The sequence below is a fragment of the Pseudorca crassidens genome, chromosome 15 (genome assembly GCF_039906515.1).
Source record: "Pseudorca crassidens isolate mPseCra1 chromosome 15, mPseCra1.hap1, whole genome shotgun sequence".
NCBI lineage: Eukaryota > Metazoa > Chordata > Mammalia > Artiodactyla > Delphinidae > Pseudorca > Pseudorca crassidens.
In genome coordinates this window covers 25,965,693-25,977,835 of record NC_090310.1, presented here as the reverse complement: position 1 = coordinate 25,977,835, position 12,143 = coordinate 25,965,693, and the positions used below count along the sequence as shown (strand labels likewise).

Below are 12,143 nucleotides of genomic sequence, written 5' to 3'. Positions count from 1 at the left end.
CCGACTTATTTGTCCTTTTGGCTGCTCAATTGCAACATTTGGTTCAGAATTTATGGTGCCTTTTTCCTCACTTTTACTTGCACATCCATGCATTCATTTGCTCATTCAGCAGACACTAAGTAGGAGTCACCAAACCAGAATGTGGGTTGATGGCACCCACTGGACAGGGCCACTTGGATCCAGGGTTTGGTCCTCAGCCTTTCAGATTCACAAACTGGATGTTCTTAGTTGACCCCAGGGATAGTCGTACACCTCTTGGCAACTGACTGATGTTTGCCTGAATCGCATGAGCTGAGGTGCAAATCCATTTGCCAGTTTACTTAGGTATGTTGGGGCGATGCTGTCCTTTCCCAAAGGTAAGAACATCCATGTCCATTGTCCGCCCATCCCCACCCATAGATATGGGGAAGTCAGGTCAGGAGGTTGCTTGGTGAGTGAGGAGGGTTCAAAAAGCTGAAGGAGGAAGATGGGCTTGGGGAGGACTGGAGAACGTATGCTCTGATGGCCCAGCCGGATGCACACCCACAGGTGGGCTCCCTGTGCCCTCTGCCCACCACTCCCCGTCTTCAGTATCTTCTCCTCAGACTCGGCGAGACAGCGGCGCTCTTGCTCCCGCAGGAGTCTGGATGGCCTGACCGCGACGCTCCCTTCTCGCTCTCCTCTGCCCTTGGAGAGGCCCACCCTCTGTGGAGCATGCTGCCACCGGGACACTGCTCCCTGCTGTCCCCCAGGCCTGCTTTCCTTCCTCGTAGCAGTGGTTCCAGAGAGCACAGAGTGGTGGCGGCAGCATGGATGTCCCCCGCCCCCCAGGCCGGCTGTAGCCAGGGCCCCGGGAGGGGCGACGGGTCCTTAGAGCCAGCTTCTCTGTCTCCTGCCTTCAGTGCAGGCCCAGCCTTTGAAATTTAGTCCTTCGTGGGCTGCACTAATGCCTTTCTCCCTGCCTCCGTCATTTCTTAGCTGTGTAAGTTCAGGCAAGTGTCTCATGCTTTTTATGTGTTTCATCATCTGTAAAGTGAGGATGAGAATAATGTCTACCTTCCAGGATGGCTGTGAGTATTAAGTGAGTTAATACACGTAAAACACATGGAGCAGTGTGTGATACACTGACTCCGTAAGTGGTAAAAGCAAGAACAGACAGCACCTTCCCCTGAGGTGGTCCTCACCAGAACTGCCAGCTTAGGTGTTTGCTTGCAGCTTTTCTTGGTCTAAGTTAGCAGCAGGTGGATGGCCTCGCAGGAGCCTGTGCACTTCAGTCTGCCTTCCCCTGGCCGGGGCTGGGGGGACTCGGTGTTTCAGGCTCACCTCCCTCTTATGGTTGTAGGAATGCAGATTCCGCATCACCGTGTTGGTTCTTCCGAGGGTCTTAGTGGCCCAGACATGTTTCTCTAAACTCACCAACTTAACACATTTTATTTAACTAAACCGAATATCGTTTTCTTCTCCACGACAATAGATTTCCGTTTTAAATGATGCTGCCCCACACCCTCCTCGTAATAGGTGTTAATTCATTAGTGGTTTCAGTGTTGTTTAGAGTCGCCCCCTTGTGGCAGCCCACGCCTTTTTCACGTGCCAGGCCTCAGATTCTGGAGGAATAGCCTAAGGCTAGACGTTTCCCATCTAGGGTTTAGATTTGAGTTTTCCAGTCTCCCAGAGGATGCCGGGCTGGAGAGCCCTTGTTGAACATTTCCCAAAGATTTCAACCCCCGTTAGAATTCATTTCCCCAGTTGATCTTTCCGGTCAGTGTACTTGTCAAGGCATCTTGGGTGAGAAGCTGCATCCCTAGGTGTTGCTGCCAGAGGCTGAAGGTGAATCCCAGAGTCAGCCGGCCAGGAGCGAGGAGTCGGGCCGGTTAGGATGGGAGCAGCTGCCCGATGGGCTCCTGCCCGGCTGGGCATGGGCATGAGAGGGCAGTGCCCATTGTTCCCATCTTCAGCAGTGCCCGTCCCTTCTTTTCTTTACAAATCGCTATGCATGTCTTTCCTTTCTGAGGTGCAGGTAGATATTTTGAACCAGACCCAATACTGCTAGTCCTGAGCTATAAAGTGAATTAATGCAATCACCATTGGTGATCATAAATTTGATTGTTTTTGTTTTTTTAATAATAGCTTTATTGTCTCTGTAAAGGTACCCGTGTGCTCATTATAAAATAGTTCAAGCAACATATCAAAAAGGATAAAATTTTGAAAGGGAAAAAAAAAATCACCCTTAAGCTACCACCTGGAAGGGCCCCTGGTTAATGTAGAGCGAATGCCGTTTCGGACACTGCTCTGCCCGCACACAGAGAAGAAGGTAACAGTGCACACGATTTTAGGAGACCAGGGCCCTGTTATCCTCGCTAACGTATAGATCAACAGTTACGATCTCAGGGTTGTCCCCTCTTGGATGCACACGGTCAACTTTGAACTTGGCCCCGGCTCTAGATCCTAATGTGTCATCGGGTCCAGTGTGCAGTTGATGATCAGCAATTGGTTGTTTTAAAAGTTTTTAAAACCCCGCTAGTATAAGTGATCTGTCATCCTTTGCAGAAAGATGCAGATCTTTTCTTTTAATAAGTGTGTAAGAAAAAAAGTAGTTCAGAAGTTGACGAACAGTGGGTTCTTTTATACTCTTAAAGCCTTGCGTAAAGCTAATTTTGTCTGATTTGCAGCCTTCCGAGAAGGCTCATATCTTGAACTCATATCTTTCTTTATTAAGAGTTGCAACTAGCCCATACAGCAATGTGAGAAACAAACAAAAAACTTCATTTCTTTAAGGCAGTTTACTTCCCTCTATTGGAAAATTGTCATAATCTGCTGGCTTTATTAGAACAAAGTACTTTACTGCTATCTGCCAAAAAATTATCTAAGTAAATAATATACATCCTTCATGTGTGCAGTGTCAACAAAAAAAAAAGTTTTTTTAGAAAAGTGTGGGTTTTTTTTTTTGGTAAACATCATATATGCCTATACATTTGAGGAATAGAATAAAATGTATAAAGAAGAAATTTGTTTTAAAAAAGGGAAAACCTCAAATCCCACTCCCCAGAAATAATACCCCTTTGGGAATGTCATTCCAGATACCATTCAGTGCACATACACAGCTAGAGGGGCGGGCTGGGCAGCAAGGGAAGAATAATTTTATCAGAATAAGCATATCATGCTTGCAGTTTTGGAATCAGAAACCACATTTAATTTCCGTTGGGTAGGAGAAACTGAATGGGGTTTGAAGGAATTGTAGAACTTCAGGAAAATGTTTCTGCATCAGGGTGCTTTTTCAAGGAACTCTTAAGAAGGTTAACAGGCCACATCTTAGGAACTGAGGTGGAACAGGAAGGCACCCTTCTGATGGGGGCCTGCAGGCAGAGCAGGCTCAGATCAGGTCTTGTGACAAGCCCCTTTCCAAAGAAGTGACTCCTGCTTTTGTTTGCAGCCGGGATGTGTATACCACGTTCAGCTCAAGGCAGAAGGCAATGACCACATTGAACGGGCCCTGCCTCACCACCGGGTCATTGCGGTATGACATGAAATTCTTCAGTGGAATCGTGGCATGATTGCTTCCCTGATCAAAAATCCTTCAGCACTCCTGTGGCTGTCTGCCTTTCATCTGTTTCGGCTGGGGCGGGGTGCGGGGGGCGCTTTAAATCCTAATTAAGGGCCCTCTTGGAATAGTGTCATTTTCACAAGCAGCATTTTCTTGGGCTTTTAATGAATAGCATCGCTGTCGTGCGTACAGAGAAGAAATCCCAGCTGTTGTTTCCCCACTTCCCCTGCAAGTTCCCATCATTATTCTGCAAGTTAAGGATCTTAAGGGCTAAGTAGCATTTCAAATCAAGGGAGGGTAATAAAGAGAACATGGGCTTAATTGGTGATGGGGCTGCCCACTTTTCTTATATTTAGATGACCTTGTTTTCCCACCAAGGAGAGCCTCTTGATCTTTAGGATCACAACTTAGCTAATTGATCCCTAAAGAGGCAGCCCTCCAGGTCCCAGGAAGTGGCCTTGGAATCATTTTCCGTGAGGTTTTCTTCCATAGAATAAGTCTTGTTCGCTAGAGTAGAGGGCTTGGGTGGACGAGAGGGCCTGCCTCTTGCTGGCTTTATTAGGTGGCATTAAGCATAAAGATTATGAGGGGTTAGGAGGCCGGTGGGCCATTTAGGACTTTTTGGCCTAGAAAGTGAGTTTTCTTCATGTCTTTATGGCATCTGGCATTTTAAATGGTTGTGATGGCTATGTCTTATAATTTTGTATTTCCCTGCCATGGGGACTCAGACCAGGATCACAGGCAGCCATGTGGACTATGGTCCCACATATGAAAAGGTCACAAACGGGGGCACCCACCCACCCGGGGGGGGCAGCTGGAGCTTGGCTCCTGCCAATCCCTGCCAGGCAAGAACATCTTTCCCTTTTTTCAAGAAAAGCTGGGAAATCTGGCTTTTTTTAAATGAAATTGCTTTTTTTGAATGTTGACAAGTCATTAAAAGTTAGAAAAAGAAAAAAACTGCTTGTCAAACAAAGCGTGCCCATGGGCCAGGTGTCGCCCATCTCCTGTCAGTTTGGGACCATAGACTCAGGCTGCTGGAACGGCAAGCTTTGCTCCCTGAATACAAAGTGAAGTCAGCTAGGAAATAGCTCCTAGGAGATCCCCCGGCTGGAGTAGAGGTCCCCCTTCCAGCGTCCTCAACCCCAGTCTTCCTTCTCTCTTCTCAGGTTGGGAATAACGACATTGATGATGTGAACATCATAGTTTTCCGGCAGATAAATCAGTTTGACTTGAGTGGAAATGTGATCACTTCATCCGAGTATCTTCCTACATTATGGGTAAGGCCAGATTTTTAAGGTTCAAGTACTCTGTTCTTTCCGGCTTCAAGATGAGAGGGAGCAGGATATCCGGGCCTGTCTAGCGCTTGCTTTAGCTGAGGGTTGAGGTTGAGATTTAAGAATCTTCAATCCCAGCATGCCTCTGGGGGAATGATTCCTGATTGCTGGAGAGACACATGGTCCAGTTTCAGATCACTGTTTTGCCAGCCGTGTGTGTCTTTGGAAGCATCACAGTAGAAACCTAATGAACGAGCAATACAATCTGGAGTCTAAAACGGAAAGATGGTTTTAGGGCAAAGCACCTCGTCACTTTCTAGATTCTGTCCCCTGCTCTGTGATACCACGGAGTTGGACTCAGTGGCCTCTTAAGGCCTGCTGGAGCTCTAACAGAACCCGCATGTCTGCAGTTAAGGAAGAAGTGTCTGTACAGTGCCCTGTGATGCCTGGAACGATGTTAATGAATCGCCATGGGGAAGTATTTTTCAGAGGCACATGTAATATATACAATGAAGCATTTGACTTGAGTGAGAACATGTGCTTAGGTTAACTCACCTCAGCTGCCCTTCAGGGGCTGCGGGCATGTTGTCTGTGGGCCTGGTGGGTGATGCCCAAGTGTGAAGAGGCCTGGGCAGGAATGGGGAAACTGGCAGGAGGGTATGGTGCCAGGGCTGTACCTCCCGTGTCTCACGCCCCATTGCAGATGGTAGTGGGAACAGGCAGCGAACCTGGGCTGGAGAGAAAGAAGGGCCACCAACAAAGCACTGAATTGCTTCTGGAAGCAGCCAGAGAACCAAACGCAAAATGGGAATGCATTTCAAGTTTAAGGAATACCTGTGGGGTTGAGGATACAGCATGTGGGAGGCCACGCCAGGTGGGCGAGGCCAGCAGTGAGGAGGGCTTGGTCCCAGGCTCTACCAGGCGATAACTGTGCGACCTTAGGTGACGCAGGCTCTCTGAGTCTCCATGGGGATGACTACCATGCCTGTTTAATAGCCAAGGTTGGTGACGATGTATGTGAAGTGCCTGTAGCAGGCCTGGCATGTTATAGACATGTTAGAAGCTATTCTCTTCAATAGTATCACTACACTATTTTGAGTGTTAACATAAGTTATCAGAATCTATTTTAAAATCTTAACATTTCGACACGTGTCACGTCACTGGCATCTCAGATGCGTTAGGAATGGCCTGTCAGGGGTGGACGGTTGCTCTTTCAAAGATCCATGTTTCCAGAGATCCTCTCCCCACAAGAGATAAGCTGACCCGAGGGTGTCTGAAATGCAATGTTTATCGTGTTTTCAGTTTTAAAAGCACGCCCTCTTTGTCTCTGCTCTCCAGGTAAAGCTTTACAAAAGTGACAACCTGGACAACCCGATCCAGACGGTCTCCCTGGGCCAATCCCTCTTCTTCCACTTCCCGCCCCTGCTCAGAGACGGCCAGGTGATGCCCGCTCCACTCTGCTTTCCGTCTTTGTCATAGTGGTTGCACTTTTCAGCTAAGGAAACACAGTTCTCCCATTTCCCCCTCATATCACCTTGCTGGCACAGTTGATGTCGTGCTTTCTGAATCAGAGGAGGTGGGGCTCTCTAAGGATTATTTTTTTGGAATTAGCTCTTTTTCTATTTACAAAAATAATACACATTCATGGCAGGAGATTGGGGAGGGGGGTGGAAATCAGACATAATCCCGTCATCCAGAAGTAACCACTGTTAATGTGCTGGTAGGTTTCCTTTTGGTCTTTTTTTGATTCATGTGCACATGTGTGTATAAATATAAATACACATATATATTTATTTTGATAATGGAAAGCTGGGACTTTTTCGTACATTGTTTTGTAGTCTTTGCTTTTCAATGAAAACTATATCACAAATAATTTCCCCATCGTTAAATCTTCCATAGCATGATATTTAACGGTTGCACAGTAGTCCATGATAGAGGAAATACCATAATCTATTTAACCGAGGCCTTAATGTTCATCACTTACTGATTATAGGATGTTTCCTATCCATTTTAATTGGGCAGAGCAAGCTATCGTGGCTGGCGCGGTGGCAGCAAACTTTGCAGAGAACTTGGTCCCTTTCCGGGGGACTTAGCCTGAGGGTGTGAGTAGCGAGCCTGTGTGTGTGTGGTCCCTCCCCCGGCTTCTTACCATTTGCCACGGGGATGATACTCTATGGCCTTTTTCAGCATGAAATGGCTGTGAAATAACGAAGCAGGTTGTGATGGAGTTTGGGGCCTCCTCCCCACTTCTCCAGGTGCCCTTTGTAATCAAGCCACTTTCGGCAGCACAACAGCATGGACACAGACTCCCCTGGGCTCACAGCCTGCTCGGTACCCTACAGCTGAGAGACCCTGGGCACGTCATGCTTCACTTCTTCAGGCCTCGCTCTCCCCATCTGTGAAATGGGGGCAATAATCCTGATCTTGTCAGTGGTTGAGAGCAGAACAGGCATTTGCCTAATGTGCTCATGGCACCGGGCCCCTGGTCGGGGCTCAGCACACCAGGACCATGACCGTCACTGGAACCACTGCAGAGACGCTGCGTCTTAGAACTCGCCAGCTAATGAGCCACTTAAGTATCGTCCCTTGAAAGTCAACCTCGTTTTAGATTAAAAACAGTCTTCCTCAGTTTGATCATGTGCCCCCCTCATCAGAACTGACTCATCAGAACTGTATGTGTTTCATAAAGTCAGATTCTCCAAGGACCACCGTAGGTGCAGTGGTTGGATACGCTTGTAAAAACAAGCTCTGAGCGCCTCTTCAGAGACGTCAGGGATGCACGGCTGTCAGTGCTGGAATAGCCTGCTGAGGCCGCCCCTTGGGAGTTAGCAACCTAGGCTTGGAAGTGTAAACTTGGGGATTTCTTTAGAAATATAAAGTCCTTTACATCACAGTCATACGTTAGGAGTTAGTTTTCTTTTGCTTTGCCCCAGCTGTCCTTTATGAAAACAACAACTTCTTCCCTGTGCACAGAATTACGTGGTGCTTCTGGACTCCACGCTGCCCAGGTCCCAGTATGACTACGTCCTGCCGCAAGTGTCCTTCACGGCAGTGGGCTATCATAAACACATCACCTTGATCTTTAATCCCACGGTAAGGAGGAAGGAGTTTCTGGGTGTAGGGTGTGAAGAATGGTTCCAGGTACCACTGAGTGCTTTTCAGAGCCCATCCCGTGTAGGAAGTTGGTGGGAGTCATCACCCCTGATGTAGAGAGAAGGCTGGGGGCTCGTGCGTGGCAGAGCCCGGACTCGAACGTGGCTCCTCTGCTGGTTTCTGGCTCGTGCTCGATGACCTGGCCCATGATCTTACCTGAATAGAGGGTTCCTCCCAGTTCCGCTCAGCGGAGACTCGGTCACAAAGTGCCAAATAGATGAGCACGTAGGGGAACTATTTGTCTCCGAGTGGAGGTGCATGGTGACCCTAGGGGAGGGAGAGAGCCTCTATGGACGGCGCTAGGGCTGCAGCCTGGGACACCTACCAGGGCTCGCCAGGACACTCCCTCGGTGCAGGGAGCCACGTAGGCGGCCTGGGCAGAACAGAGGTGCCACTTGGTGGGGGCTGAGCAGCCAGGCCTCGTAGCTGCTGCCAGGAGTGTGGTCCCACATCTGAGACGGTGAGAGTAGGGCCATGTGCCAGGGAAGGGATGGCCTGGCGGGGTGTCCTGCTGGTCCTCACGACAATCCTTCCATGGGGAGGTGCCATTCTTCCATTTTTTATGGAGGCTCAGAGAGGCTGAGTGACTTACCTGGGAGTGGTCAGCAGATCCGGGTTTTACCACGTTCCAGCCGTCTGCTGGACAGCTCATTGCTATACGCTTATGAGGGCCGTAAGGGCGCTTTGCTTTATCCCGTGTTGAATGTCAGTACCGACAGCCACGTTGTTGATGCTTGACCCAGTATTTCACACACTGCTGACCGCCCCACACACCTCATCTTGTTGAACTTTCACAACATTCGCCTGCAGTAGGTGTTGTCTGTATTATCCCCATTTTATAGTTGAATCAACTTAGTCTTAAAGTGACTGCCCGAGATTACACGGGAAGACCTGGCCTGGAGCCTGGACCGCGGTCCTCAAGGCTTCTTCTCATAATCGCTCTGTAACTTCCCGCTGACTTCAACTTCTCCTTAAGGATTTACTTTAATGGAAAATGGTTTGGGATCTAAGACATGTCAAAAAATGTTGAAGTAGGCAGTTAGGGATGGAAATCTGTTCCTGCCCTTCTGTTTATTAAGGGACCATGTCACTCTGCCTCACTCATCTCAGGTCAAAAGGCCCCTCAGTCATTCCCCAGCCTACGTGTTCTCAGATATTTTGGTCTTGGGACCCCTTTACACTGTTAAAAATTGTTGCGAATCTCAAAGAGCTGTGATTTATATGGGTTATATATATATTTATCATATTAGAAATTAAAACTGAGAAATGCTGAAAACACAAGAATCCATAAGTCACACGTCCCATTACCTGTTACAGTCATGACATCATCACATTTGCAGCCTCTGGGGAAGTCCACTGTACACTTGTAAGAGCATGAAAATGGCACGTAATATCTTAGTATTATTATGAGAATAGTTTGGACCGTGCAGATCTCCTGAAAGGGAGGCCCCTGGGCTGTATCTTGAGAACCAGTGCTCTGGCCCGTTAACCTGTTTCATCGTCAACCGAAAGTTATCTTTTAATTTATTTGTTTCTGTTGTCAGGGTGGAGTGGGCTAGTTAGGATATAGGTTCATTTGCTGTTACAGAGACCCAGCATTTCAGGGGCTTTAGCAAGAGGGAAGTTTCTGTCTTATGTCAGCACCAGGAGTGAGCAGTCCAGGGGTCATATGGCAGCTCCAAGGTGCCGGGGCCTGCAGCTCCTTCTCTCCCGTGGCTCTGCCATCCTCCAGCACATCTCCAACCTTCCGAAATGGCGCACTTGGCTGGAGGCTGTCTGGCCAGCAAGGAGGGAGGGCCCACCATTTCTCTCCGAGAGTACAGCCTGGGTGTTGCACCGTCACTTCTCTTCCTGTACCGTTGGCCAGAACTGGTTCCAGGGCCCCACCTGGCTGCGAGGGAGGCTGGGGAATGTGGTCTGTTCTGACTGGCCCAGATGAAAGTCAGTCCTTCCACTGGAAGGAAGCGTGAATGGCCCCTGGGACCCAAGCGCTGCCTCTCCTCCTCAATGGGTATGATCTCTGGGACTAGCTTGCTGCTCACTGTGTCCCTAAGCCTGGAACAGTGGGTTCTCGATGCCTCCTTGTAGGAAAGAGTCCATGTGTGCGGCTGGGACCCAACAAAATGAGACCCTTCTACTTTTCAACCACAGGGGTCCCCTGCGGCCCGCAGCTGTTTGTCCTGTCAGTTTAGACAGTGAAGGGTGCGGGGCTGAGTAGCACCTTTTTATCGGAATCTGGTTATTCCGGAGCTTCAGAGAGCAAGTGAGGAGGGTTTGTGCAGCAGAGGATTCACTTGAGATTTATCTGCGTCGCTTCGGTTCCTTACTTTGGGTACTGAGTGTGCCGGGGGTCCCGGGGGGGGCCGGCTCAGAAGCCGGACACATCAGGGCTGTGGATGGAGCACTGGTGTCTGGGGGTGACGGTGCTCTCGATGTTTGCAGAGGAAGCTGCCCGAGCAGGACATCGCGCAGGGATCCTACATCGCCCTGCCTCTGACGCTGCTCATCCTGCTGGCTGGCTACAACCACGACAAGGTAGGGGGCCCCGAGACCTCATGGGCAGCAGATGTGTCGGGGGGAGGGATCCTTCATGACTGGGACGTGGCAGTGGAAGAACGTCCACTGTTACAGAGTTTACAGCATTTTAGGTCATGTCCAATTCCTAAGGCCTCCTTGCAAGGCCATAACCCTCTTGTAACAGCTCTCCTAACCTTTAAACCTGGAGTACCTCTGGGTCTCTGGTGGCCGTCTCTAGTACAAAGACCTTCCCTGGTCTGAACTGAGATCTGCCTGAGAGCACAGAGCAGGTGGTGACGGGGCCTGGGAGGGAGCGGCATGGGGGAGGGTCTCTGATGTCCCACTGGACGGAAGTCTTCTCCTGGCGTCCCGCTCTCTCATACTCTCTCTCTTTCCAGCTCATTCCCTTGCTGTTGCAGCTGACAAGTCGCCTGCAGGGAGTCCGAGCTCTCGGCCAGGCAGCCTCTGACAGTAGTGGCCCGGAAGACGCTAAGAGACAAGCCAAGAAACAGAAGACGAGGCGGACGTGAGGGGAAGAGGCCAGGAAGTCTCCCTTGGGACAGGCCCCTGGCGTGGAGGACATGCTGCCTGTCCCCACCCGCCCCTCGCCCAGCCCCGGTGCCATACCGTGAATGGACCCTCCTGTCACTCTGCTGAGCACAATTGATTTTCTGAGTTGAAGATAATTTATTATTATTATTTTTGTCAAAGAAGTATTTAAGCTGTGCCGGTGGTGTGCGAACGTAATCCTCAGTCTTCTGCTTCATTTTCAAGAAGAGTTCTAGTAAATGGGGGCTCTGGCCCCCTAATCAAGCACCTGTTGGATTGACCTTCCCCTTAACTTCCCTGTGCAGTTGAGGTCCCTGCTAGAAACCACACAGCCCGTGTCTACTACTGGGAGGGTGTGTTAGGAGGTAAAACTCAATAAAGTTGCCCGTTTGTTTGTGTTGTAGGTCATCTCAGGTGTAGTCCTTGGATGACATGGGCTAATGCTGGGGTCACCGACTAAGCCGCCTGGAGGGGCACGTGAGTCCTGAGTGAAGGCGAGAGGACACACGGCAGCTGGCTTTTGGCCTCAGCGGTGGTAGGAAGACAGGGGAGGAGGGGTTGTGGCACAGCGAAGAGCCCCACCCCCACCTGATCTAAAGGAGCCTGAGGTTCTCAGGGGCTCTGGCTCCCCGGTGCCCTGCGGGAACATGCGTTCATTTTTCTAGAGAAGCCAGGAAGACAGTTTTATGTGAACTCTTCCACGTTTTAAATGTTAGAGACAAACAAAATGCATACGTAGGATGTGTGAAGCTTGAAGGCTGCGGGTTTGCATAAGGGATCCACAGGAATGCTCACCATTTGAACAGCATTAGTTTAATTCTTATAGGAAGTAATTAAGTTAATAAGTTATATTGGAAGCGGGAACATCCATCCATCCAATGTTTATTGAGTCCCATGTGTGACAGGCACCGGGGTATGCGATGAGCAGAGTAGACGACGGTATAAACGGAGCTGGACGAGGACAGGGCCCCTCTGCTTTGTTCCTCATCGTGTCCCCAGCGCTTGGTGTGGAGTAGGCATTCTAGAAGGAATGAATGAGTGAATGCATGCGTGCTTGCAGGAATGAACAAGCACAGGGCACGGGACCCCGCCCCCCCAAGCGCACGACCCAGCCATCGTTGGGTGGAAGA

The 12,143-nt window shown here is 49.6% G+C and overlaps 1 protein-coding gene across 1 annotated transcript in view; it reads left to right on the top strand.

Annotated features, from left to right (window-relative positions):
* Positions 1 to 11,416, top strand: part of LOC137207102 (BOS complex subunit NOMO1) — a 52,618-nt gene extending 41,202 nt beyond the window's left edge. Inside the window, exons 26-31 of the mRNA XM_067706538.1 lie at positions 3,410 to 3,493; positions 4,687 to 4,797; positions 6,133 to 6,234; positions 7,768 to 7,887; positions 10,390 to 10,482; positions 10,863 to 11,416. Of these exons, the coding sequence (XP_067562639.1) occupies positions 3,410 to 3,493; positions 4,687 to 4,797; positions 6,133 to 6,234; positions 7,768 to 7,887; positions 10,390 to 10,482; positions 10,863 to 10,994 (642 nt within the window). The 3' untranslated portion in view covers positions 10,995 to 11,416. The remainder of the gene's footprint in view (positions 1 to 3,409; positions 3,494 to 4,686; positions 4,798 to 6,132; positions 6,235 to 7,767; positions 7,888 to 10,389; positions 10,483 to 10,862) is intronic.
* The last annotated feature ends 727 nt before the right edge of the window (positions 11,417 to 12,143 follow it).